The sequence below is a fragment of the Hemiscyllium ocellatum genome, chromosome 17 (genome assembly GCF_020745735.1).
Source record: "Hemiscyllium ocellatum isolate sHemOce1 chromosome 17, sHemOce1.pat.X.cur, whole genome shotgun sequence".
Taxonomy (NCBI): Eukaryota; Metazoa; Chordata; class Chondrichthyes; order Orectolobiformes; family Hemiscylliidae; genus Hemiscyllium; species Hemiscyllium ocellatum.
In genome coordinates this window covers 21,853,560-21,879,680 of record NC_083417.1, presented here as the reverse complement: position 1 = coordinate 21,879,680, position 26,121 = coordinate 21,853,560, and the positions used below count along the sequence as shown (strand labels likewise).

Genomic DNA, 26,121 nt, shown 5'->3' with positions numbered 1-26,121 from the left:
GAAACTATATTGTCATTCTTTCAATGCCACTGGGTCAAAATCCTCCAAATCCCTCCCTGGCAGCACACCGGGGGTGTGCACTATATGGACTGCAGCAGTTAAAGAATTTGCTGATGACACAAAAGTTGCTACGAAAGTAAGTTGTGTAGTGGGCATAAGGAGGCTACAAGATAATGAAATGAATGAGCAAAGATCTGACAAATGGTGTATAACATTGGAAAGTGTGCATTGTCCACTTTGCAGAAAGAATACAAAAAAATTCTTATCCCAAATAGTGAGTTGAAGAGGGGATTGGGTGTCCTTGTGCTTAAATTGCTCAAGGTTAGCATGCTCATTAACTCTCTTTGTCTCTCCCTCAATGCGGCCAGACCTGCTGAATATTATCAGCTGCTTCTGTTTTTATTTCAGATTTCAAGCACTGCAGTATTTCATTTCTGGTTTAACTCCCAATATGCACTACATTTTTTGTTCGTATGCAAAGATTAGCCAATATAATATTGTAGATTCTACGCTGTCATTCCTACCCATTGCCGTGAATCCTACACACATAAAGCACTGAAGTGATTATCTTCTGGAAGGATTTGAATTATTACCTTCATTTGCTTAATTTGCTTGCCCATTGACCTGAAATTAATTATTAATGATATAATGAAGAGTGTTGGTGTTTCAAAACATGAAGTAATTTGTTTCCATCTTAATCGTTATATACATATTTAAGAAAAAGTAGAATCCAACATCAGATGTGCATTAAATGAGAGTCTTCACAATCAGTGATACAATAAATGAAAAGGAACTGTGTGATTTTAAAGATAAATTGTATAATTGCAATACAAACTAGACATAAATTTATTTAGTCTTGCAATTTAATTCATAAGTAAGAGCTTATCTATTCCCATTCAAAAAGAACATTTAACGGCATTGTACACTTAATATAGGTAAAGTCACCACAGTCCTACCAGACTGTAGGGCCCCTTGCTCATGAGAGAAAGACAACTGGTGATGTTTTGACCTGAGAGTAACCATGGCTCAGGTGAGGAGAGAAGGTTGCAAAGATACTATCTTTCATGGTGTCCTCAGCTCGTGTGGGAATCAAACCCATGTTTTTGGCATCACTCTGTATCACAAGCCAGTTGTCCAGCCAACTGAGCTAACCAACTCCTTACCCACAATATAGACTTAGATCTCTTTTGTCCTATATAATCAACATATTCATGTGTGGCTTTGTATTGGAATTCTGCCTATGCCATATTTGTAAGGCTTACTGCATGGTCTAAAGGGCTGCCCATGAAACAAAACATTAAACTCCATATGTCTACACATCAATGGCCTGTTTAATATTCCAAAATTGCAAAATTTGTTTGGGATAATATTGTGCATGCTTTGGTCAGTGGTTTCAAGCACTTAACTAAACCAGTGTTCTTTAAAAGGACCAAGGATCACTGCCTCCTAGAAGGATAGATGCTAATTATTTCATCTGCTTTTATTGGACAACTTGAGTGTTTCTCCCAAATTCATAAGAAGTTTTCAACCAGGTGCTGATCACTGTTTATCCCATCCTGGACTCAACAAGATAGAAATGAAGAGTAGAAACTTACAGGGGTCTGAGCAATGTGGGTTATGATGAGATATGTAACAGAATTGAATAATAAGTCCAGTGAGGCCCATCTTGATGTTGAGAACATCTCACTGCAACTTTTATGCTTTTGTGGAATGGGTTTCTTGTGAGGCAATTGTGAGTTGCCAATTAAAGGAGATTGTCACTTGTTAAATATTTCATTAACAGCCTAATTCGCTGCCTTAACATTCAGCTTCCCATCTTTCTAAGGATCATCAAAAAAAGGCTAGATATCAATGAATTTTGACTCATATATCAGAGAAAGCACCGTGACTAAAGCTCACCAGGTGCAAGGAGCCACCATGTTGTTTAACTCCAAACCGTACCTCATGGCACAATCCATGGCCATCAAGGGTGTGCTCTTGTTCATGGACTTTGGCATCTGACATTTTCCAACTACAGAACTCGCAATCATCAAGAGTGGCCATGAAGATAGGTATTTCGATGGCAGTTACATTTGTGGCTATACAGAGACTCAAGCAAACAAACAAAACATAAAAACAATTAAATTGATGGACATGTAACAAATAATGTAGAATGCAATGTCAGCTATGCCACCAAAGTGCCCTCAACAAGTTATCGTCTTGCTCTCCCATCCACTAGGGACATCCTTGGGTTTGCAGCTAGACTGGAGAGAACCTACTTGGCAATAGAGTCTGATGGCTCTGGAGTAACGCTGGGGCTATCTGCTTCTGAATGGCCTAAACATGCTGAGGGTCTTCTCGCTAGAGGTATATGAACCTCTGCAGTTGCATCTTCCAATGTTAAGAGGCAGGAGGAAGGGGTTGTTAGGCAAAGTGGGTGTGGAGAGTCCAATCACCTCTAGAGCAACGTGAGAGGGGATCTCCAATGTGTTTGTTTGGGCCAGCTTCCCCGGCGCCACCCCCTCAGTCATGAGACTGAATAACTGGGGTAATGGAATGCAGGATTGTTCACCACACACTCCCCCCCACCACACACACACACACACACACACACACACACACACACACACACACACACACACACACACACACACACACACACACACACCATGACCAGAAGATTCTGAGGGTGCTGGACCTGTCTAACCATAGCAGCCCACCAACCTGTCCATGAGGACAGACAGACAGTCACATGAAGCTGCACTCCAACATTCCCGTAATCCAATTTCTAGGCCTACTGAGAAAATAATGACAGTTTTTGTTGGCAGCTGGACTAAGTTACACAACTGGCACAAGAGCAGCATCATATTACATTGAGCATAAGGGAGATTTATCTTGGAAATCTGCTGATGTGTTATCTCCATTGCCCGAACTATGATGTCCAAGAAGGCAATTGATTGCATATATCAATACATTAGGCTACTGTGGGAGACCATTTATATCTTGGATCAGTGAAACCCAGCCTAATTTCCATCCCGTGGTTACTAAAGGCTTGCAGCCAAAGCCTAGAGAATTGCATCTTTCAGCAGACTTCTGTTAGCGCTGCCTTTGCCTGCCAGATGTCCAACGGTGCAGCTGATGGCTCTCTGCAGGCTGGTGGGTTTGTATTCTTTAACATCTGACCATTTGTAGCAGGTGATTCCTGAAATGATGCATATCATATGTTTCAATCTTAAGCTATTCTATTGTCTGATTCAGAATGCCCCCCACCCCGCCATGAATTTAAAGACATATTCTTTTCTCCATATTCCATAACACGGAATCAGTTGCTTCACACTGTAGGATGCTAACCAATGAAACTGAAGATTCATAATTCTCTCCTCCCACCCCACACTTCATTTAACTTGGCTGCTGGCCAACTGTTTATTGTGAATCTGCTGGAGGAGTAAAAGAGAAAACTCCCATGTGCCACATATTTATTATTTGTTATTGGATCAGTGATATAGAGAATAAAACAATCAAAGAGATTTTGTTCAATACTATTCCTTCTAGTGAACACAGCCAATTGTATATGATGAGAGTTCATGGTAGCCTCAATACACACAGCTTGTCACAGAATTTTCATTTTGGAAAGATAAGTCATTCTCTGGGGTTTTGTTTTGGTTGATAATGAGACCCTTTACAATAAACAAGTTGTTTTAGTTCACTGCAATCAGAAAGGTACAAGTGTAGATAGATATGGTACTATTTTGTTCCATCACCTTTTCACTTTAGATAGAAATTTTGTGGAACAGTTCTGCAGGGGATTGGTATATACTTTGTCTTGGGCTGAAATTTCCCTTGTGCCAGTGTCAAGCCATGTTCAAATTTCCTGAAAATTCATTAGAATGCAGTCAAAAGTGAAGTGAACTGAAAGCAGTGGAAGCAGTTATGATCCAAGAACAGTGCAGAAATTGCCATATATTTTCCCTCTAATAAACAGGAAAATTAAAGTTTGCACTCAAAACCATTACACACGCACATTAGGCATTGTATGTTTAAGTGCCTGCATTGGACAAGCTTTTCCATTTTAAATGTAACATATTTATGCCAAAAAATTGCAATAAAAGAGACTGAGAACTGTCATGATACAGAGATAAGAAGCCAAACCAAATCAACCTTATTATCATTGGATTTGCCACGCAATGAAATTAAAACATTCAATAGACCTTAAAATGGCATAATCGTTCCTAACCAGAATTTATGAATCACAGATTTATAGGCCAACTTTACAAGTTAAACAAAAATTCAATTTATTATTAATCATGTAACTTTAGCAGAAGACAAATAAACAACAAGGTAATCTAATTTCCATCTATGATCTCAAGCCCAATCTTTTTGATCATACCCCAGCTCTCACAGAGACAGATAGATAAGTTGAAAATAAAATTTAAGACTTGTAATTTGCCAGTTTAATAAACCATTTCAAATGATGGATACCAGGCCTTCTTGAAATTCTTGGACTATGAGAAGTAGAACTGTATGTCTCATGTGAATTCCAAAGTCACTGGTTAATACAAACAATCTCAGCAGACCTCTAGAAACATTCACTTATTTCCTATGAACTGGGATTCTTTTTTCAGAGCATTCAACAGTTCAATAACTCAATTGAAAACCTAACACAGCAATATACAACAGCAGTCTCCAGAGCTTCAAAGAATTACCTCCTGCTAAATAAATCAAGTCAGCATCCGTTATTTTTTTCTTTTCAGTCAACATTTCCTGTGGTTGGCTGGTTTGGTTTGTAACTTCCTTCATTAACCAATTAAGCATTCGATGAGCTACCAGCTCTGGGCATAACACAGCTTGGTGCTGAGTGTCCCTTGAAAAGTAATTAAGTTGAATTCAGTTTCCAGGCTAGTTCCTACAGCAAACTTGTCTTTGTTCTATTCTCTTTTTAAAACAAGCTGTTCTTTAAAATCAACTGTGAGCCTCATTTCACAGTTTCAAACCAAAAAAAAAGTAATGAGGGACTCTGCAGAACACAGGGCTAGAGTGTATCAATTTCAGTAAACGGGCTGAATCAAAATTCCCTAAAGTGGGTACACTATGTTTGGGCCAGATACTAAACTTAAAAAGAATCTGCACCAGGAACACAACAGGTTTTGAACCCAGTCACTTTTATTGAAACAAGGACAGGTGATGAGTGGGAAGTCAATCTACTCACCAAGGAAGGCAAGGATCATTGAAGCATTATGTGGAGGCTGTGTGACTTCATGTTAGGTAACATTGACTAAGATTTAATGTGGGTGATTGTGATTAGAGAATATGTTGTAACCCTATGTTACTCCTATGAGATGGGGATGTCACCAAATTAAATGCCTATCAACAATTTAACTGGTCAGGTTTGGGCCTTCACTAAAACTTGGGATCCCAGTATGGAAATCCTGCCTACAGGACAAACAGAGACTGGTAGTTCTCCATTGCAAGTAGTGCCACTCAGAGTAGTGGCTGCTGTGAGTAATACTGCAGGGACTTCATCATGGATCATCACTGAGTACAGATGAATGACAATGGGATCGGGTTTGTGGCTAGTGACAGGGGTGCAGGACAGGGAGGCGAGCAGGGTGATTTGATGGCATTCAGCATCTCTCCTTTTCTTCCCAAAGCCAAATCCTTTAATCAGAGAGCCCCTTTCCCTCCCCTCCCCCATCCCCCCCACCTACCCATGAGTTACTGGCACAGGAGAGCAGTGGGACTCCTATTTAATCACTGAGTCATCCTTACGGGTCAGCATGGGGCTGCATGTTCTTGTGGTACAATGGTAGTATCCCTACCTCTGATCTGGAAGACTCAGGTTCAAGTCCACTGGCTCCACAGGTGTGTCATAACATCTTTGAATTAGTTGAATAGAAAATGTTTGCAGATGATTGATTTGAATTTGTCACATTAATGGGCCTAATTTCCTTACCTCCATCTTAGTTTCCCCCTCTAACTGGATCCTCAACTGCCTGACCCATAGACCGCAATCAGTAAGAATAAGCGACAACATCTCCTCCAGCATTGTCCTCAACACTGCTGCCCTGCAAGGCTGCATACTCAGCCCCCTATTATACTACTTATACACTCACAATTGTGTGGCCAAATTCCATCTCAACTCCATTTACAGGTTTGCTGACGACACCATCATTGTAAGTCAGATCTCAAACAACTCAAACAGGAAAGAGATTGAATGCTTAGCAGCATGGTGTAAAGACAACAATCTCTCCATCAGCATCAGCAAAACGAAGGAGCTGGTCATCGACTTCAGGAAGCGGAGTGGAGGGCATACATCTGTCTATATCAATGATGCTGAGGCGGAGATGGTTGAGAAGATCACATTCCTGGGAATGATAATCACCAATAATCTGTTCTGGGAGAAAGTGAAGACTGCTGATGCTGGAGATCAGAATCAAAAAGTATAGCATTGGAAAAGCACAGCCAGCCAGGCAGCATCCAAGGAGCAGGAGAGTTGACGTTTTAAATATTAGCTCTTCATCAGAAATTCCTGGTGAACAGCTTATGGCTGAAACATTGACTCTCCTGCTCCTCGATGCTGCCTGACTGCCTGTGCTTTTCCAGCACCAACAATCTGATCCACCCCCGTCGATGCAATGGTCAAGAAAGCTCAACAATGTCTCTACTTCTTGAGGCTAATGAAATTCAGCATTTTTATAGATGTGGCACAGAACTCATCCTATCTGAATGCCTTACAGAGTAGTATGGCAACCGCTGTTCCCAAGACTGCAAGAAACAACAGAGAGTCACGAACATAGCCCTGTCCATCATGCCAACCAGGCTTCCAACCATTGACTCTATCTATTTTTCCCTCTGCCTTGCAAAGGCAACAAACATATTTAAAGACCCCTTCCAGCCCAATTGTACACTCTTCCACACTCTTCCATTGGGCAGAAGATATAAAAGTTTGAATGCATGGACAAATAGTTTCAAGAACAGCTTCTTCCTGGCTGTAATCAGACTTTTGAACAGACCTCTCAAATGTTGCTTCTGATATTGCTTTTTCTGCACCTTCTCCGTGGCTGTAACCCTGTTTTCTGCACTCTGTTCATTACCCTGATGTACTTTGTATGGTTTAATCTGCCTATATAGCACACAAAACATCATGTTTCACCATATCTCGGTACAAGTAACAACAATAAATTAATCAATCAATAATTGACATTCCACTGTGATCCATGGAGTTTCATGCACCCCCCCCCCCTCCTTCTGATTTAATCACAGGAGATTGTCATGCCACTAGCAGTTGGATATGCAGCCTATTCCATGAGAAAATCAAATAACACCAGGTTATAGTCCAACAAGTTTAATTGAAAGCACTAGCTTTCGGAGCACTGCTCCTTCATCATGTGGTCCATCTTATGAAGGAGCAGCGCTCCAAAAGCTGGTGCTTCCAAACAAACCTGTTGGACTATAACCTGGTGTTGTATGATTTCTAACTTTGTACACCCCAGTCCAACACCAGCACTTCCAAATCATATTCCATGATAAAGAGGGCCCAGCCGATTCGGTCTTTGATGCTATAATGGGCTGGATTAAATTCCATCCATACATTCCCCACAACTCCCACTTCCAACATTCACCTCCCCACCAACGTGGAGTTTGCACGTTCTCCCCACGTCTGCGTGGGTTTCCTCCGGGTGCTCCGATTTCCTCCCACAATCCAAAAATGTGTGGGTCAGGTGAATTGGCCATGCTAGATTGCCCTTAGTGTTAGGTAAGGGGTAAATGTAGGTGGGCTGCGCTTCTGCGGGTCAGTGTGGACTTGTTGGGCCAAAGGGCCTGTTTCCACACTGTAAGTAATCTAATCTAATCTAAAAAAAACTATGATCAGGTTGTCCTGCAGAACCTCTCCCATTATCCACTCCTCCCCCACTAGAAAGACCTACTGTTCTCTGCTGGAGTCTGACTGCAGTTTTCTCCTTTAACCCACACACCATCAATGTCAACAGCAATGGGAAACATGGAGTCTTAAACAAAAATAAAGCCAAGGGGAACCCATTCCTCTGGATTTGCTAAAATCAGATGAGCACCTGCAATGTGGAGTGCACCTCAAGGCTCAAATCTAATCTCAAATAAATTACTTTGTTTCTTGCTGATCCTGAAAGTCTGACCATAAATTGCACAGAACCTTTGATGAACAGACCTTGTCACCAGTCAAGCAAGGTGTTAGTTCATTAGAGTTCCAGGAGCAGCAGAATGAATAGGACCACAACAAATAGGTTAAGTCTTCACTGGCCGTCTGGTCAGTAAGAAATGTTTTAGGTATAATGTGGAAGTGAATAAAATAACTAGTTTTAGAATAGATGTTATTCTATTAAATTGATTTTTTTCCCATTAAAAAGAATCTTTCTGGTTACTAATCAGAAACTCAAAGAAGCAAGGTTTCTCTACTGTGGGCTGATTAAATTCTTGTCAGTTGATAACCTTATACTGAGGAGTCTTTTAGAAACTACTTTCCCTGGCACTTATTAATTCCTTCTAATGTCCTGGGGTAATTGTTTCTATTCAGAGGCTTCTGCTATGCAACATTAAAGAACTTACTTCCTCATGATGTGAAACCGCTGTGAATTCTGAAGTCCTCTATTTAACAGTATTTAAATATTGGGATTTTTTTCATGTCAATAAGAAGGTTTGATGTCTTTTGTCTGATGTTTTTTGCTTTTAAGTCAACTTAAAAATCATCATCTGGCATTGCAATCCAAACTACAAAGGTTCAGTCAATGGGGTTGAGGAGAAAGGCTAGAGGCTTTACCATACAACTAATATTGGTTTTGTCCAATTCCCTGCATGTCAGCATTTCGTACGTGATCTTCAATACATGAAGAAGACTGTACAAACATGTTTCTGAATTCATTATGCATAAATTGTTGCTTCCATTATTGGAGTAGTGACTTGTGCTTGAAATTTGTTAGCCTCATTAGGTAGGTGGGAAGCTGAAGAGGTCATTCTCAGTTTAGCTTTTTTTCGGTTCTGTGGGAGCTCACTGTAGATACCAGAGTCAGTGAAGTGCAGGGAGAGGACTCCGTCATGGACTAGCATTAATTCTCTGGTGCCGGAAAAATACACCTGCTCCTCCTGACTACCAATGAATGTCCTTATGTCATATTAGGCCAGAAAATCAGGCTATTCTCTTTGCATTAATATTTTTGAAGCTTTCTGATTCAAGTAGAGATGTCGCATATGATGTCAACCTTTCCCTTCCACCCCATGATGAATGTGTTGGAGTCAGCCTAAGGTATTTTTAAGGGATCAGGCTGTTAAACTCTGCAATATGGGCACTGTGTCCCCAGTATGCCACACAGTAGCCTGCTGTCACTTTATAATGTGGATAATGTGATGAGATCAAACGTCTGAATAGGTTGATTTTGAGTAACTAAGCTGTTTAAAAGACATTGTCCAGAGCTACAATCACAGATAAAGCTGGACAATCATAAGCAATTTATTTCATCAAAACATTCTTACTTAATTCTTTTTAAGATATTACTTCAGATGACAGGAGCTAAGCTGAGCACAATTTTCTTCAGTATCCATTTCCTTGCCAGGCAATTTAATTATAGGTACACCATAACTTCAGAGGTCCTTTATTGAGCCTATCTTGTCCTGTCCATTCTTACAATAACTGGGCCACCAGCTTGACTCCTCGCTCCCTTTTTGTTGCTGGTATGAATTCACCAGCCGCTCACCCCCCTCCCCCCCACCAACACCACCGCCCCCACCGGCGCTCATCCTATATTTCTGATCATTTGTGCCCAATCCTCACTTTGGCTAGGAGAACGACAGATCAAATTTTAGACACTTTTGTGCAGCATTCTTGGCCAAAGAGCTTTTAAAAACCCTAGCCTATGTCTTAGGAAGTGGTTGTGTTATTGACGATAAGATTTACTTAAACTACAACAGAGACACTTAGTTCAAAATTAGATGATTAGATACCAGAATAGTACAATACATGAATAGAACTGTATCATACATCTGAATAGGAGATGAACTCTGTGAACAATATTTCAGAACAAAGCAATTAGATCAGACATTATGTCAAATCATTGTACTTATTTCACTGCCTTCAATTTGAATCCTTCCCAGACTGATGATGTCTCCACCATGAGTATTAGATTAAATGAGCTTGGATTAGTCTCAATGCAACTGTTTTGGCTCTGAGCCAATGGCAGGACATTTGCTGTAATTTGATCTTGATTAGTATTGCATTGATATTGCCATTTGGAATGTGAACAAGGTGTAGGGCGTGGAAATGTCACATGAGTGCCCCTGGATACAAACAAAATATAAAAACAATGTAAAAGTCATTTTGCTCTGCTTCTGTACTACAATAATTTGTCTGCGTCTGCCCTGCAACAAAACTGACACTGAATGTAGAAACTGTTTCCCTAAATTGACTTTCTGTGTTGATCATCTCAAAAGATAAACATAACAAAAGCAGTGTACTTTTAGCAAGATCATGGGGGAGAACTCCTGGACAATTGAAATCAGTCAACCAAGTACAATACATTGAGCATCATGAAATGAAACTTCCATGCAAATCAAGATTCTGCTACCTTTTGCACTGGTTTAAAAAGCATTGGCAAAAAATAGCCAGGACCCCAGATCAAACCATTAAAATGTTTTGTGAATTGCACTCACTCACTTGTAGTTCATTGAGAATTTTTTTAAAAATTCAACTGGAAGCAAAGCCCATTAATTAAAATAGAATTTTCTGCCAAAGTACTACGTTCTTAAAATAGTAACCAGTTTACATTAACGAAATGAGTAAATGGATCTTACAATGTTTAAAAGTCATTTCCTGTTTGTTTTAAATCTGGTGACTCATAAACAGTGGTCCAGGCAAAATCATTTAAAATGCTCATAACTGAAATTAAACTAATTTGAAAAAGTATTAATGAAACTGCATCACGTTACCAATCCATCAAAAAGTTATTTTATTGAAGCGTGAAAAATGTAAACACATATTTGAAAGTCTTGTCTGATCGCTTTGATTCATACATTTTGATTATGTTTGAACAGAATCTGCAGTATCAGGGTTTAGGTCTCACTGTGTGATACACTAAAGAGACTGTATACATCATCAGTGTTAATTGATGTAATGTCAAATGATCTTGCTCTCTCTTACAGCCTTACAGAGAGATGAAACAATGATAAGATGTTTCTTAAAAAAAATTAATGTTTTCCCTAATCAGAAAATACTGTAAATACTCTATGTTAGAATGGAACTGTATTATACAACCTTTGAGTATTACTTTACGTCAAACAAACCTATTGAAATTAGGACCCAAAATGCTGATTGTACGCAAAGCTAAAATTACCCCAGTAACTTTTGATCTCGATCTTTTAGAGTCGTAGAGTTATACAGCACAGAAACAGACCCTTCGGTCCAACTCATCCATGCCAACCGCATATTCTAAATTAATCTAGTCCCATTTGCCAGCACTTGGCACATAGCCCTCCCAACCCTTCCTATTCATGTTCCCATTGTGGGCGGCACGGTGGCACAGTGGTTAGCACTGCTGCCTCACAGCGCCTGTAGACCCGGGTTCAATTCCCGACTCAGGCGACTGACTGTGTGGAGTTTGCACGTTCTCCCCGTGTCTGCGTGGGTTTCCTCCGGGTGCTCCGGTTTCCTCCCACAGTCCAAAGATGTGCGGGTCAGGTGAATTGGCTAAGCTAAATTGCCCGTAGTGTTAGGTAAGGGGTAAATGTAGGGGTATGGGTGGGTTGCGCTTCGGCGGGTCGGTGTGGACTTGTTGGGCCGAAGGGCCTGTTTCCACACTGTAAGTCTAATCTAATCATCCATATGCCTTTTAAATGTCGTAATTATACCAACCTCCATCACTTCCCCTGGCAGCTCATTCCATACACACACCACCCTTTACATGAAAAGGTTGCTCCTTAGGTCCCTTTTAAATCTGTCCTCTCTCACCTTAAACCTATGCCCTCTACATTTGGACTCCTTATCCTGGGGAAAAGACCTTGACTATTCACCCTATCCATGCTGTTTATGATTTTATGAACCCTCTATATCCCTCAGCCTCCAACATTCCAGGGAACACAGTCCCAGCCTATTCAACCTCTCCCTGTAACTCAAGCCCTCCAATTACATGAACATCTTTGTAAACCCTTTCTGAACCTTTTCAAGTTTCACAACATATTTCCTATAGCAGGGAGAGTGGAGCTGAACAGAGTATTCTAGAGGTGGCCTAACCAATGTGCTGTACAGCCACAACATGACCTCCCAATTCCTGTACTCAATTCACCGACCAGGAAACTCAACTGTATCAAAGACTGCCTTCACTATCGTGTCTACCTGTTCTCCATTTTCAATGAGCTATAAACCTGCACACCAAGGTCTCTTTGTTTGGCAGCACTTCCCAAGACCCTACCTCTTTATATTTAGTATCTATACCATGTGAAGACTATATCTTTTTTTAACTTTGCTTCATTTTTGATTGTGGACTGAAGTGGGGCAACTGCTATTTTAGAAATCAAGGATTGTGAAAGGAAGAATTGCTGCATTTTGGACAAGCAAGCTGCTGTAATCATGTTATGTCATGTGTACACTGCTACTTTGTAGATGACCTGTAACCAGGGGTTCTGCACAAAGAGTGATTTGGTTGGCAGCAGGTTGCTGATTAGGTTTGTGAAGTTGTGACCAGTTGTGAATGACAAAGACCACCAGGCTGGCAGCAAATATTGAACTGGCTCCTTGGGAACTGAACAGCTTGTGAGTGTACATGATTTTGGCAGAAGCATTTGTGCCAATGCAAGGGGCAGATGGTGTGTCTTTCTCTCCAGGGAAACATCTAAATCCTGAACAAAGCCAATTTATTTTTCTTCATAGTTGCTGTAAGCCAGGCCTTTAACAGGTTACAATTACCTGTATTAGTACCTATCACCTCTCCTTCCTGTACAGAATGAAAAGAAACTGGAGACAGAAAATCCTGACAAGGAAAGGATCATCTCAATGAACCATGAGGGCTGATGCCATTTAACTGCATCCCTAGTTTCTTTCCCTCCACCCATAACATCATATTTTTGACTGTCTGTACCTGTCTGTATGTGTACATGAGGAGGCATTGTTAGAAGGGAATTTTAATTTGTAAAGTTAGAATCAATGTTGGTGACGACTCATGGTTGTTTAAATGTGGTTAGAATTTCTAATTGTAATAAATAGTTGTGCTTTTTAAGTACAGAAGCATCAGTATTTATGCTAACCAGAATTTTCTGACAGGTAAATGGAGGGACATTGCAGACTTTGATAAACTATTGAACTTGTCTGATGATTGTTGAAACAGCTAAGGTTAATTTCCACTACAGTGCCCCAGTGCGGCATGACAATTACATTATGTTCTTTATATTTCTCTTTGTCTTCCACAAATGTTTCCTTTTTGCTTTTAATACCATTGCAACATTGATCACTTATTGGGTAGAGTAATTATGAAGCTTAAGGCTAAATTTGACAATCACAAATTATCTTCTTCTGACATGATAATCAGAGCAGCTCTAAACATTGACAGGATTGTAGAGAGGCAGGACCTTCTGTCAGATCCTTGTGGGAGCTGAGTGAATGCCAGAACTATTCTCTTGAGTCATCACAAACTATTAGTTAAGGAAGCTTAATGGCACTCAATTGAGCAGATAACTATTTAAGTCCATCCCTGCAATTAGACTGAATTGTCATCTGAAATTGTATTTTGTGGCAGTTAGATTTTCATCTATAAAATATATTTATGTAAAGAGAAGTTATGGTGATATTCACATTTGCCACCAACAGTGAAAAAAATAGCAAAGTCTTAAAGTATTTTGACAACAAAAGATCTTTAAAATAACAGTGATTGATTAAGCCAAGTTTTCCTTTGTTCATTCACTTTTTGAATTAAAATTACTTCAATTCATGTCTTAAAATATTCAACATAGACTAACTGGCATGGTACTCTCAGCAAGCTAATGCTAATAAAAACTAATACCAAGCTGGCAGAGCAGAAAAATAAGGTATTATCTTTGCGTTATTGTTTTTAAAACTGCCTGGTTTAACTAGAGATGTCAGCCTCTATATTAATCCTCAGCATGAAGAATGGTAAAGGGTCAGGATGGGGAAATTTTTGAGGATGTAAATAGGGAGTAGCTGATAAAAGCTGCAATATGGGAAGTTTGTCCACAATATACCAAACCAATGGTATATTTGCCACTGCATGGATTTGCCAGGGATCAGGGAAAGCCAATGAAAGTTGGGAGGATCTGTTGTTGGAGGAGAAAGTGAGGTCTGCAGATGCTGGAGATCGGAGCTGAAAATGTGTTGCTGGAAAAGCAGGTCAGGCAGCATCCAAGGACAGGAGATTCGACTTTTCGGGAAGAAGGGCTTATGCCCAAAACGTCGAATCTCCTGTTCCTTGGATGCTGCCTGACCTGCTGCGCTTTTCCAGCAACACATTTTCAGGATCTGTTGTTGCACAAAGTAAGTGAATATTTTTCTCCCCAGCATTCTTTCTTGGCCATGAGGAGGAGGAGTGCTTCTCACTGACCCTCAAGAAAGCCCTCTGGGGGATCCAAGATGGCGGCGACCCAGCAAGACTGAGTCCACAGTGCTCTACCCAAAACTTGGGCAAAGTGGGCTATCCACCCCCACCACACTCACTAAACCATTTATAATAGTTGTTAACCTTAAATAGTTACCTATTAGTACATTTAAATAGTCTAATACTAGCTGGAAAATGAGTAAAGGGAAGGGAACAGGCGGCTCTAAGAAAGCAGGGACCCCTCCCCCATCCTCTCCCTCTTCAGCTGCAACAAAAGTATCTTCAGCTGCTTCAGGAGACCTACCAACGAAGATGAGCTTTGAGGAGATATTTGCCAGGTGGGAGGCGAAGATTGATGCTTTTATCGATGAGTCTCGGCAGAGCAGAGAAGCACTATCAGCCGAGCTGCAGAAGCAGGGCAGAGACATTTAGGAATTGGGGTGCCGAGTCAGAGAGGTGGAGTCGAAGGCCGCAGCCTCAGAGACTGCGATAAAATCGGCAGCCGACCACATCCATTTTCTCGAGAATCGAGTCCAGAACCTAGAAAACCACATTGATGACCTCGCAAATCGATGTCGTAGAAAAATATTCGGTTGTTGGGCCTGCCCGAGCAGGAAGAGGGAGGTCAGCTGACAGCATTCTTAGAGCATTGGCTGCCACAACTTTTAAATCTGCATAATGGATCAGGCCAGGTAAGGGTAGAATGGGCCTACCGGGTCACAGTACATGGGCCCGGCTCAACCCAGCGCCCACGCCCGGTCCTGTTCCAGCTGCAGAGCTATAGGGAGAGGCAGATGCTCCTGGAAGCCTCAAGAAATCTGGGAAAAGATCCCCAAGCTATGACCCACAAAGGATCCAGGATCATGCTGTTCCAGGACTTCTCCCCAGCTTTGGTCCGAAGGAGGAAGGCATTCGATGAGGCGAAGAAGCGTTTAAGGGACTTAAATATCCAGTACTCCTTACGATATCCAGCGACGCTACGCCTTAGCCACGAAGGATCCATATATAACTTTGGATCACCGGAGAAGGCTAAGGAATTCTTGGACTCTCTTAAATAAACTGTAAGAGATTGTGGACGCTGGTCTGCCTTTCCCATTATTTTGGTTTACATCCTTTCATCTTTTCTTATCTTTCCCCCTATGTGTGTATGTATATATATATGTTGGGGCGTTTGGTTAATGTTGATGGGGAGAGGTGGTTACCTTATTCTATTATACTTCTGTTTTTAGGAGCGGGGTTGTTTTTCTTTCCCCTGTTATTTTGTGGTATTGTATTTAAGTATTATATGTTGAGATTGTAATCTTATAGTTATATATGGTATTAATATTCCCAAATATATTTAGATGTGGGTGTGGGTGGGGGTGGGGTGTTCACTGTTAACTCGAGCTTTATATTATATTTGAATTCTCCTCATTTTATTGAGGAACACCTGGGTCAAGGGTGGGGCACTGGTTGGAAGAGGGTAAGATGGACTGTGGGAGAGGAAGTGATGCTCCCTGGGAACAAGGGAGAAAATCTCCAATTCGGAATGTTTTATATTTTAGAAAGAGTTTTTTGTTATATTGTTTTGAGTGTATCAGAGAGTCTTTACTTTTGTAAATCTTGTATGCTCCATGCTCGGGATGTTCTAGATAGGGTTTCCCCTCCCGAGGGGTCTCGGATCTGTCCAGATGATTATGGCTGAACAGTCGGCTAAGTGGTGCACCTGGAATGTCAGGGGGAGTAATTCGCCAGTTAAAAGGAAGAAAATATTATCAAATCTTAAGAAGGAGAGAGTTGATATAGCTCTCCTACAGGAGACACACCTGTCGGATAAAGAACACTTAAAATTACGACAGGGCGGATTTGATCAGGCCTTTATTTCCTCTTTTAATTCAAAAAGCAGGGGAGTCGTTATCCTTGTCCGGAAGAACTTCCCTTTTAAAATTCTAAATCAGATAAAAGACGAATCTGGACGATATATTTTGATTAAAGCCCTCATAAATGGAGAGGAATATGGGATCTTAAATGTATACTGCCCCCCGGCACACCCCTTTAAATTCATAACGGAAGCTTTTTCAAAACTGATGGCCTTTGGTGCCCGTCATACAATTATAGGGGGAGACTTTAATTGTATTATGGATCCGGAAATAGACAGGATTCCCAAGAGTGCCGCTGGAGTATCTCCCAGATCTAGACAACTGGTGGACCTGAATAAAGAATTAGGATTGGTAGATGTATGGAGATGTCTCCATCCACTGGGTAGAGATTTTTCTTTCTACTCTAATCCACATAAATGTCACACAAGAATTGATATGTTTTTTGCCCCATCGATTTTTCTAAATTCTATAGCAACCTGTAAAATAGGTACTATAGCAATCTCTGACCATGCCGCTGTATACATGGAAACTAAGGTAAAGAACAATGGGACATCCGCTCGGCATTGGCGTATGGACCCCTTCCTGATAAAAGATAGCAAATTTTTAAAGTACTTCTCCCAAGAACTTAAAACTTTTTTAGAAATTAATACTGGTACGGCTAGCAATCCGTCAATGATGTGGGAGACCATCAAAGCTTATGCACGAGGTTTGATCATCTCCTACTCAGCGACCCAGAGGAAAATGAAGGGAGAGCAACAGCGTCTGCTCGAAGCTCGCCTAAAAGCAGCCGAAACAGCATATGCTGATAGACCTTCTATCACAAAATTGCAGAGGATTACAGCTCTTAGGACAGCTTTAAACACCGCGCTTACTCAAACGGCTAAAAGGGAAATATTATTTGCGAAACAAAGATTATATGAATATGGCGACAAACCGGGTAGATACTTAGCATTTCTTGCAAAGAAAAAGAAAGCCCCTCAAACTATTCCGACCATCAAGGAAAGTACAGGTGCCCTGACTCATGATCATAAAAAGATCAATGCGACCTTTAAAGAATTTTATTCTGAACTATATAGATTGCAGGATTGTGAAGATAGGATTAGGAGGATGCAGTCATTTTTTAAAAATTTGACCTTCCCGGGCCTGACTCCGGAACAGGTGTCGGCCCTAAATACCCCTTTAACAGTCCAAGAAATACTTGAGGCAATTAGGCAACTTCAGAGCGGAAAAGCACCAGGCCCGGATGGTTTTCAAGCTGAATTCTATAAAGAATTTACAGGAATATTGGTTGACCCACTTATGGATATGTATAATTTTGCGCATAGTCAGGTCTGTCTCCCGCCCACGCTGAAAGAAGCAAATATTTCTCTTATCCTCAAAAAAGGAAAAGACCCAGAAGATTGTGCATCTTACAGACCAATATCCTTACTAAATGTAGACTTTAAAATTCTCTCAAAAATGTTAGCACTAAGACTAGAAAGGGTACTGCCATATATTATAAAGGAGGACCAGACGGGATTTATTAAGGGCCGCAGATCATCCAATAATATCAGAAGGGTCTTGAATATGATCCAAGCCTGTCATCAGGGAAAGATACCAGGAGTAGTAATTTCATTGGATGCGGAAAAGGCATTTGATAGGGTTGAATGGTCATATTTATTTTACATATTGGAAAGGTTTGGCGTTGGACAGGTGTTTACCAAATGGGTTTCAACATTGTATAATGACCCCAAAGCAGCTGTTATTACTAATGGGTTAAGATCGGATGGCTTCAGTGTGGGTAGGGGCTGCCGTCAAGGATGTCCTCGCTCACCATTGTTGTTTACACTGATAATCGAACCATTAGCAGAAGCCATCCGGACTGATCCTAATATAACGGCCCCGAGGATTGGTACAGGTAAACACAAAATTACCCTCTATGCAGATGACGTTCTCTTATTCTTCAGTAATCCTTCAATGTCAGTGCCTCGTCTAATTCAAGTTATTAATACATTTAGTGCATTCTCAGGCTATAAAATTAATTTTTCAAAATCGGAAGCCATGCCAATGGGTGGTCTGGCTATGATACCCCACTTAATGGACGGATCCCCTTTTCCCTTCCGTTGGTCCCTGGAGGGCTTCTTATATTTAGGTATTTTTATCACGCCAGTATTTGATCAGCTGTATAGGGCTAATTTTGTACAATTAATGGAAAGGATAAGGCAGGACCTCCAGCGATGGAGAGACCTTCCGATTTCCTGGCTAGGGAGAATAGCATTAATTAAAATGAATGTTCTGCCCCGTCTCTTATATCCTATGAGAATGCTCCCGCTGATGCTGCCAAGGCTAGCCCTACGTAAATTATATGGCTGGTTGGGCTCCTTTATTTGGAACCATAGATGGCCCCTTATTAAGCTGAAGAAGCTACAGCTTCCACAGGCAAGGGGAGGACTGGACTTCCCAGACTTTAGGAAATATCAGTTAAGCTCCCTACTAAGTTACGTAGCTGATTGGGTTTCATCTGATCCACAATCAATTTGGCTGGATATCGAAGCCTCCCAAGTAAAATACCCACTTATTAACCTTTTATTTTCAGATAAGAGGAAAATCATTACAGACCACTGTAAAAATCCCATAATATTAAACACAATTAAGGCCTAGAATATAATGCGGCAAAATGAGGGTAACTCAGATAAAACATCCCCCCATGCACCAATAGTAGGCGCATGGGGATTCCAACCGGGGATTACAGATGCCACCTTTAAACTCTGGAGATCCAGGGGCATCTCATGCTTAGGGGACCTATTTAAAGATGGGATCCTGATGTCCTTTGAGCAGCTGCGTCTGAAATTTGGAATACCTAATGGGGATCTCTTTCGATACTTCCAAGTTCGAGATTATATACAGAGGAAGACTACATTAATAGATAGTCTTTATAAATCAGACAGAGAACGTAATGTCTTACGACCAGCGGGGGCATCCTCCGTTAGCACTATATACCATTTGCTACATGATGGAGTCTCAGGAGACATGGATGACCTGCTTAAAACATGGGAGCAGGACTTGGGGCTAGAAATCTCTGAGGATATGTGGAATGACATTTGGGAAAATGCTAGAAGAATTGCTATCTGTAACAGAACTCAGGCTATCCAACTAAAGATACTTCATAGGGCCCATATAGCTCCGGCTCGACTGGCAAAATTTAAGGCAGGAGCATCTCCAATGTGTCCCAAATGCAAAATAGAGGTGGGTACTCTTGCACATTGTCTGTGGACTTGTCAGAAAATCTGCAGATACTGGACTAAAGTGGCAAATACCCTGACAGAAATTTTAGGAACGGAAATTAGGGTGGACCCTGTATCTCTCCTTTTGGGTTTTTCGAACCTCTCATCTCTGGATATGCATGGGAAGAGACTATTTTCTATTCTCTCTTTCTGAGCAAGGAAAAATATTTTGGTGAACTGGGTGGCTGAGGGCCCCCCTGGACTTTCAAATTGGCACAGATTAATTATGGAATATATCCCCCTTGACTTCCTCACAAATATGGTGCACCGAAAAACTGAATTATTTTATAAAATATGGCAGCCCTTTTTGAATTATATAAATGCAGATATTTCGGCTATCCTAACAAGGGCTTTTATTTAGTGAAGATTTCAGACCGGGCTGCTCCGGGGCCCCTTGGGAGAGGAATCCTGCGCGAATACGGGTTTTATTATATTTGATGTTTATACATTCCGAGCATGTAAGAGACTTAGGTATACACTCTGGTTAGTTATAGGTTAGATTAGTAGAAAGTTGAGTTTTTTTTCTTTCTTTTTTTGTTTCTTTTTTTTTCTCTTTTTGTTTTCTTTCTTTCTCTTTTCTTTGTTAAATTATGACTATTGTATATATGATTTAATTGTACATCAATGTTTGTATTTGAGAGTTTTGTTTATTTTTGTAAATTTGCAAAAATGTTAAATTTCAATAAAAATATCTACAAAAAAAAGAAAGCCCTCTGCCCACTGTCTGCTACCATTGTAGTCTCCTTTTTCTGCCCTGACTTATTTTCTCCTGTCCCAATTCCCCTATCTTAGTTCCAATACCTGGAATCATTCCTTTGGTTCCTCAACAGCAACATTCTGTCACTGACCTGCCTTCCTAAATTCCAGCATGAAGTTGATCCAATACATGCCAATAAGATTATTAGTAGCCTCATGTCCCCATTTGGATTTACTGTTCCCCAGAAATGACTGTGCCATTGTGCAGGATATGAGTGATATTGGAGTTGATTGGTTTTGCAAAGCTGGGTCAACATGCCTTCCAATTATTGCATGAAAAATTGTTATTGATACATGTTGTAGATGGGTTGTTGTATAAGGCAATATGGTTCTGAAGATGTTAATGCTCACATTGCATTGAGCTCCATCCTTTTTGATCACATTGCCACAGTCCTTAAGTTGAGACAGTGAGTTCAACATGAGCCTTTGGAGGTGATATGCATACACCTCCTCAGTGTCCTAGAAATTATTTCTTTATGGTGTCGCAGCTGTGCTTATTGTTGGTGTGCAATACACCATTTTATAAATGAAAAGCAGTGCCTTTTCTGTCAAGATTCACAGTGGTGTTTCCTCTACTACTGATCACTATACATGACTGAAACCAATTATAGATAAAGGAGGATTGGTGGCAGCAAACATTTCAAATAACCCTTAGTCTGAACCACAGGCTGGAATAGGTGATGGACACCACGAAGTACCTGTCATGGCTATCAGAATAATACCACAGTGGTTGTTCCAGTCTTGGGTAGGGTGACATCATGTTGACTGCAGGACATGTTTCAAGTTGGTTTTAGTTATGAGGACAGGTTGGAAAAACTCAGATTGTTTTCACTAGAACGACAGAGGCTGAGGGGCAATCTGATAGAAGTCTACAAAAGTACGAAGGGCATAGTTAGGGTGGATTGTTAGAGGCTTTTTCCCAGGTGGAAAGTCACCTGCAAGAGGGTACAGGTTCCAGGTGAGAAGGGAAAAGTTTAGGTGAGAAGTGCAGGGAAAATGTTTCATACAGAGGGGGTGGTGGGTGCCTGGAATACATTGTCACTGGAGGTGGTAGAAGCAGACACATTAGCTTGATAGACACATGAACGAGAGGCAAACAGATGAATAGAAACTACATACAGGCAATAAATAACGGGTCTAAAGGATTACCAAATTGGCATAGACTTGGTGAGTTGCAGGATCTGTTCTGTGCTGCATTGTATTACATAGGATATTGTTTCTGACTTGTATGTGTTAAGTGTATAGTTAACTATTCTAATGATCACCAATGAGTTGTAAAGAACATCTCATTGTTTAGTGCCAAGGATGAAGGTCTTAGCATGAAATCCATTATAAAACTCCCCATAATCCTCTATAGTGTGATGATTATAAACATCTCCAATTGAAGGGTTTGTAAAAAAACATTTGGCATTGGCTAGAATTGACTAGAATACTTGAACATAATTGCTGGTCTGAAATGATGAATTTTCATATCATCACTAAAATCCAGTGCTCCATCGAGACATTTTCTCAAAGGAACATAAATTTCCTGACCAGCTAGTCATCTTGATGGCAAGAGAGTGAGGCAAATGTAATTCCTCTCTTCAAGAAAGGAAATAGGGAAATCCCCGGCAATTTCAGACCAGTAAGTCTCATGTCTGTCATCTGCAAGGTGTTAGAAAGGATTCTGAGGGATAGGATTTATGACCATCTGGAAGAGTATGGCTTGATTAAATGCAGTCAACACGGCTTTGTGAGGGGCAGGTCATGCCTCACAAACCTTATCGAGTTCTTTGAGGATGTGACTAGAAAAGTTGATGAGGGTCGAGCTGTGGATGTGGTGTATATGGACTTCAGCAAGGCATTTGATAAAGTTCCCCATGGTAGGCTCATTCAGAAGGTCAGGAGGAATGGGATTAAGGGGAACGTAGCTGTCTGGATACAGAATTGGCTGGCCAACAGAAGACAGCGAGTGGTAGTAGAAGAAAAATATTCTGCCTGGAAGTTTGTGGTGAGTGATGTTCTACAGGGCTCTGTCCTTGGGCCTCTATTGTTTGTAATTTTTATTAATGACTTGGATGGGGGAATTGAAGGATGGTCCAGCAAGTTTGCAGATGACACAAAGGTTGGAGGTGTCGTTGACAGTATAGGGGGCTGTTGTAGGCTGCAGCAGGACATTGACAGGATACAGAGATGGGCTGAGAGGTGGCAGATGGAGTTCAACCTGGATGAATGCGAGGTGATGCATTTTGGAAGGTCAAATTTGAAAGCTGAGTACAGGATTAAGGATAGGATTCTTTGCAGTGTCGAGGAACAGAGGGATCATGGGGTGCTGGTACATAGATCCCTTAAAATGGCCACCCAAGTGGACAGGGTTGTTAAGAAAGCATATGGTGTTTTGGCTTTCATTAACAGGGTGATTGAGTTTAAGAGTCGTGAGATCTTGTTGCAGGTCTATAAAACTTTGGTTAGATTGCACTTGGAGTACTGCATCCAGTTCTGGTCGCCCTATCATAAGAAAGATGTGGATGCTTTGGAGAGGGTTCAGAGGAGGTTTACCAGGATGCTGCCTGGACTGGAGGGCTTATCTTATGAGGAGAGGTTGACTGAGCTTGGACTTTTTTCATTGGAGAAAAGGAGGAGAAGAGGGGACCTAATTGAGGTATACAAGATAATGAGAGGCATAGATAGAGAGGATAGCGAGAGACTGTTTCCCAGGGCAGAAATGACTAACAAGAGGGGTCATAGTTTTAAGCTGGTTGAAGGAAAGTATAGAGGGGATGTCAGAGGTGGGTTCTTTACGCAGAGAGTTGTGAGAGCATGGAATGCATTGCCAGCAGCAGTTGTGGAGGCAGGGTCATTGGGGACATTTAAGAGACTCCTGGACATGCATATGGTCACAGAAATTTGAGGGTGCTTACATGAGGATCAGTGGTCGGCACAACATCGTGGGCTGAAGGGCCTGTTCTGTGCTGTACTGTTCTATGTTCTTCTAAAATGAGAGGATATCTCATAGAACCCCATAAAATTCTAACAGAACAAGACAGGAAGAATGTTTCTAATGGTGCGGGGTCCAGAAACAGGGGTTATAGTTTAATGATCAGGCATAAATCTTTTTGGACTAAGACGAGGAGAGATTTCTTCGCCTGAAAGTGGTGAGCCAATGAAACATAGGAGGATCTGTGGTTTCACAAGATAAGTGGAATTGTCTACCACAGAAAATGGTTGAGGCTAAAAAACGATGTTTTTAAGAATCATAGAATCCCTACATTGTGGAAGCAGGCCATTTGGCCCATTGAGTGCACACCGACCCTCCCAAGAATATCCCACCCATATGCACCCCTCCTTACCCTATCCAAATACCCCTGCATTTCCTGTGGCTAATCCACCTTGCCTGTACATTCCCTGGACACTATAGGCAATTTAGTATGATTAGTTCACCTAACCTGCACATCTTTGGACTGAGGGAGGAAACCAGAGGAAACTCACGCTGACGCAAGTGAGTGTGCAAACTCCACATAAATGGTTGCCAAGTAGAATTGTACTATTCCTGGCACTATGAGATTGCAGTGCTAACTACTGAGCCACTTTGCTACTCATAAAGAAAGAAGTAGATATAATGGTTAAAAAGATCAAGGAATATGTGGAATTAGGATATTGAGTTCACTCATCAACTATAATTATATTGAATGGTGGTGCAGGCCCAAGGAGTTGAATGGCCTACACCTGGTCCTATCTTCTATGTTTATATTTCTGAGTAAAATGTTACACATTCTACTCTCCAATCTTCTATTTTTAAGTAAAGCAAAGAACTATGGATGCTGGAAATCTGAAACAAAAACAGTTATTGCAAAAGAAACTTAGCAGGTCTGGCAGTAGCTGTGGAGAGGAAGCAGAGTTAACATTTTGAGTCTTCTTCAGGATATTGCGTTTCTCCAATAATTTCTGTTTTTGTTCCTATTTCTAAGCTTTAGTGTCATTCGAGGGTAACCATCATCACTTTAGTTGTGGAATGATCAATTGTACTGCAAAGGATAGGACAGTTAAGATTCCCCATGTTGACGGTGTGCCTATAATAGGACCTACATGCCACATTATTGAAGACTCCACCGATTAACAAAGGCAACTTGCTTTCATGGTAGACATGTATCTCGTAAACATGTCAATCAATAGATTTAAACTCAGTCTTCACTAACACAGTAGCAACAAATAAAAAAAAATCAAATAATGTATGTAAATCCAGTCTAATATAAATTTAATTTCTCCATAAGCTAAAAATGTTTTAATTATCTGGTGATAGGAAGCATAACCAAATGTTATAGGAATCAAAAAAGCACTATAAAGTTCACAGAAAATGAGGCAGAGTACTTGAATAATTTATTCTGTTTTATGACTGTGATAATTGAAGTCTTGCAGCTACTTAGAGATAACAATGTTTTTTTATATATCAGTTCCAAGCTACAGTGAACGAAGGATTTACTGGAATTATACTGAATCTTACCGTTGAGGACAATGACGACCCAGCTACTGGAGCATGGAGAGCTGTCTACACCATTATCAATGGAAACCCTGACATGAACTTCAAAATTGAGACAAATCCGAAGAACAATGATGGAATGTTATTTGTTGATAAAGTAAGTTTTCCTGGTTAATGCTCAATCCTTCACACTCTTTGGTGAACAAAAGAACATTGGTTTCTTTACAAACAAACAAGAACTTGAATTACAATGTCGCTCAAGACACACAAAGCAAGTCACAGCTGTGAGTTCAGGATGTTTTTAATATCATATTACTCATTTCTATTTTCTTCATCCATCATCACAGTTACTGTTTGAAGTTACTTTCCATCAGCTCAAGCAAGCAAATGTATTTGAGAGTATCCATAGATCGCTGCTGTTCTCGCCCAATTGCTAATATATTGGGGAAGCTTTATTGTATATAGATGTTAGGCTAGGATTCAATCATCTTAAAGTACATCAGTTCTAGAGCATAGGTCCTTTTCAAGCTCCAAAGAATGAATTTCTTCATTTGCCCAATTGCTCAGTGATATTACGAGGAGGCATAGCTTTAAATTAAGGGGAGGTAGCTATAGGACTGATATTAGGGGTAGATTCGTTACTCAGCGAGTCGTGAGTTCATGGAATGCCCTGCCAGTAACAGTGGTGGACTCTCCCTCTTTATGGGCATTTAAACGGGCATTGGATAGACATATGGAGGAAAGTGGGCTAGTGTAGGTTAGGTGGGCTTGGATTGGCGCAACATCGAGGGCCAAAGGGCCTGTACTGCGCTGTATTTTTCTATGTTCTATGTTCTATGAGATGCGTCTCTAATGTGTCTAATGAAAATGCTCACTTCCCACAGTTTTCAAACACATTGACAATTAAGATGGGACACAGAGACCTTTTTTTCCCAAAAGTCCACTTGTATATTTGCTGACATGATTACCCGGCTGGTTTCTATCTGTGTCTTTGATTCATCTGCAGAATGTGTGCCCTGTTGCATTTAAATAAATTGCAGAGGTAGCGGAGGAAGGAAACATGAGAAAATGACGATCAAACTTTCACAATATTTATGTCCACTCAGTGCCTTTGCAAATTACTGCCACCATAAGGGAGCTGACCCTTAGTATTTGCATTACTCCACAAACAGGAAAAGATTGAAACCTTGCAAAGAAGTGTGGGTCTGCAATTTTATACTTTTACAGCTTTGGAGCTCCAATTTTTT

General features: G+C 40.8%; 1 protein-coding gene across 1 annotated transcript in view; it reads left to right on the top strand.

The window, feature by feature from the left end:
- Positions 1-26,121, top strand: part of cdh13 (cadherin 13, H-cadherin (heart)) — a 1,093,774-nt gene that overhangs the window by 960,110 nt on the left and 107,543 nt on the right. The window contains exon 9 of the mRNA XM_060837989.1: positions 24,849-25,031. Coding sequence (XP_060693972.1) covers positions 24,849-25,031 — 183 coding nt within the window. The remainder of the gene's footprint in view (positions 1-24,848; positions 25,032-26,121) is intronic.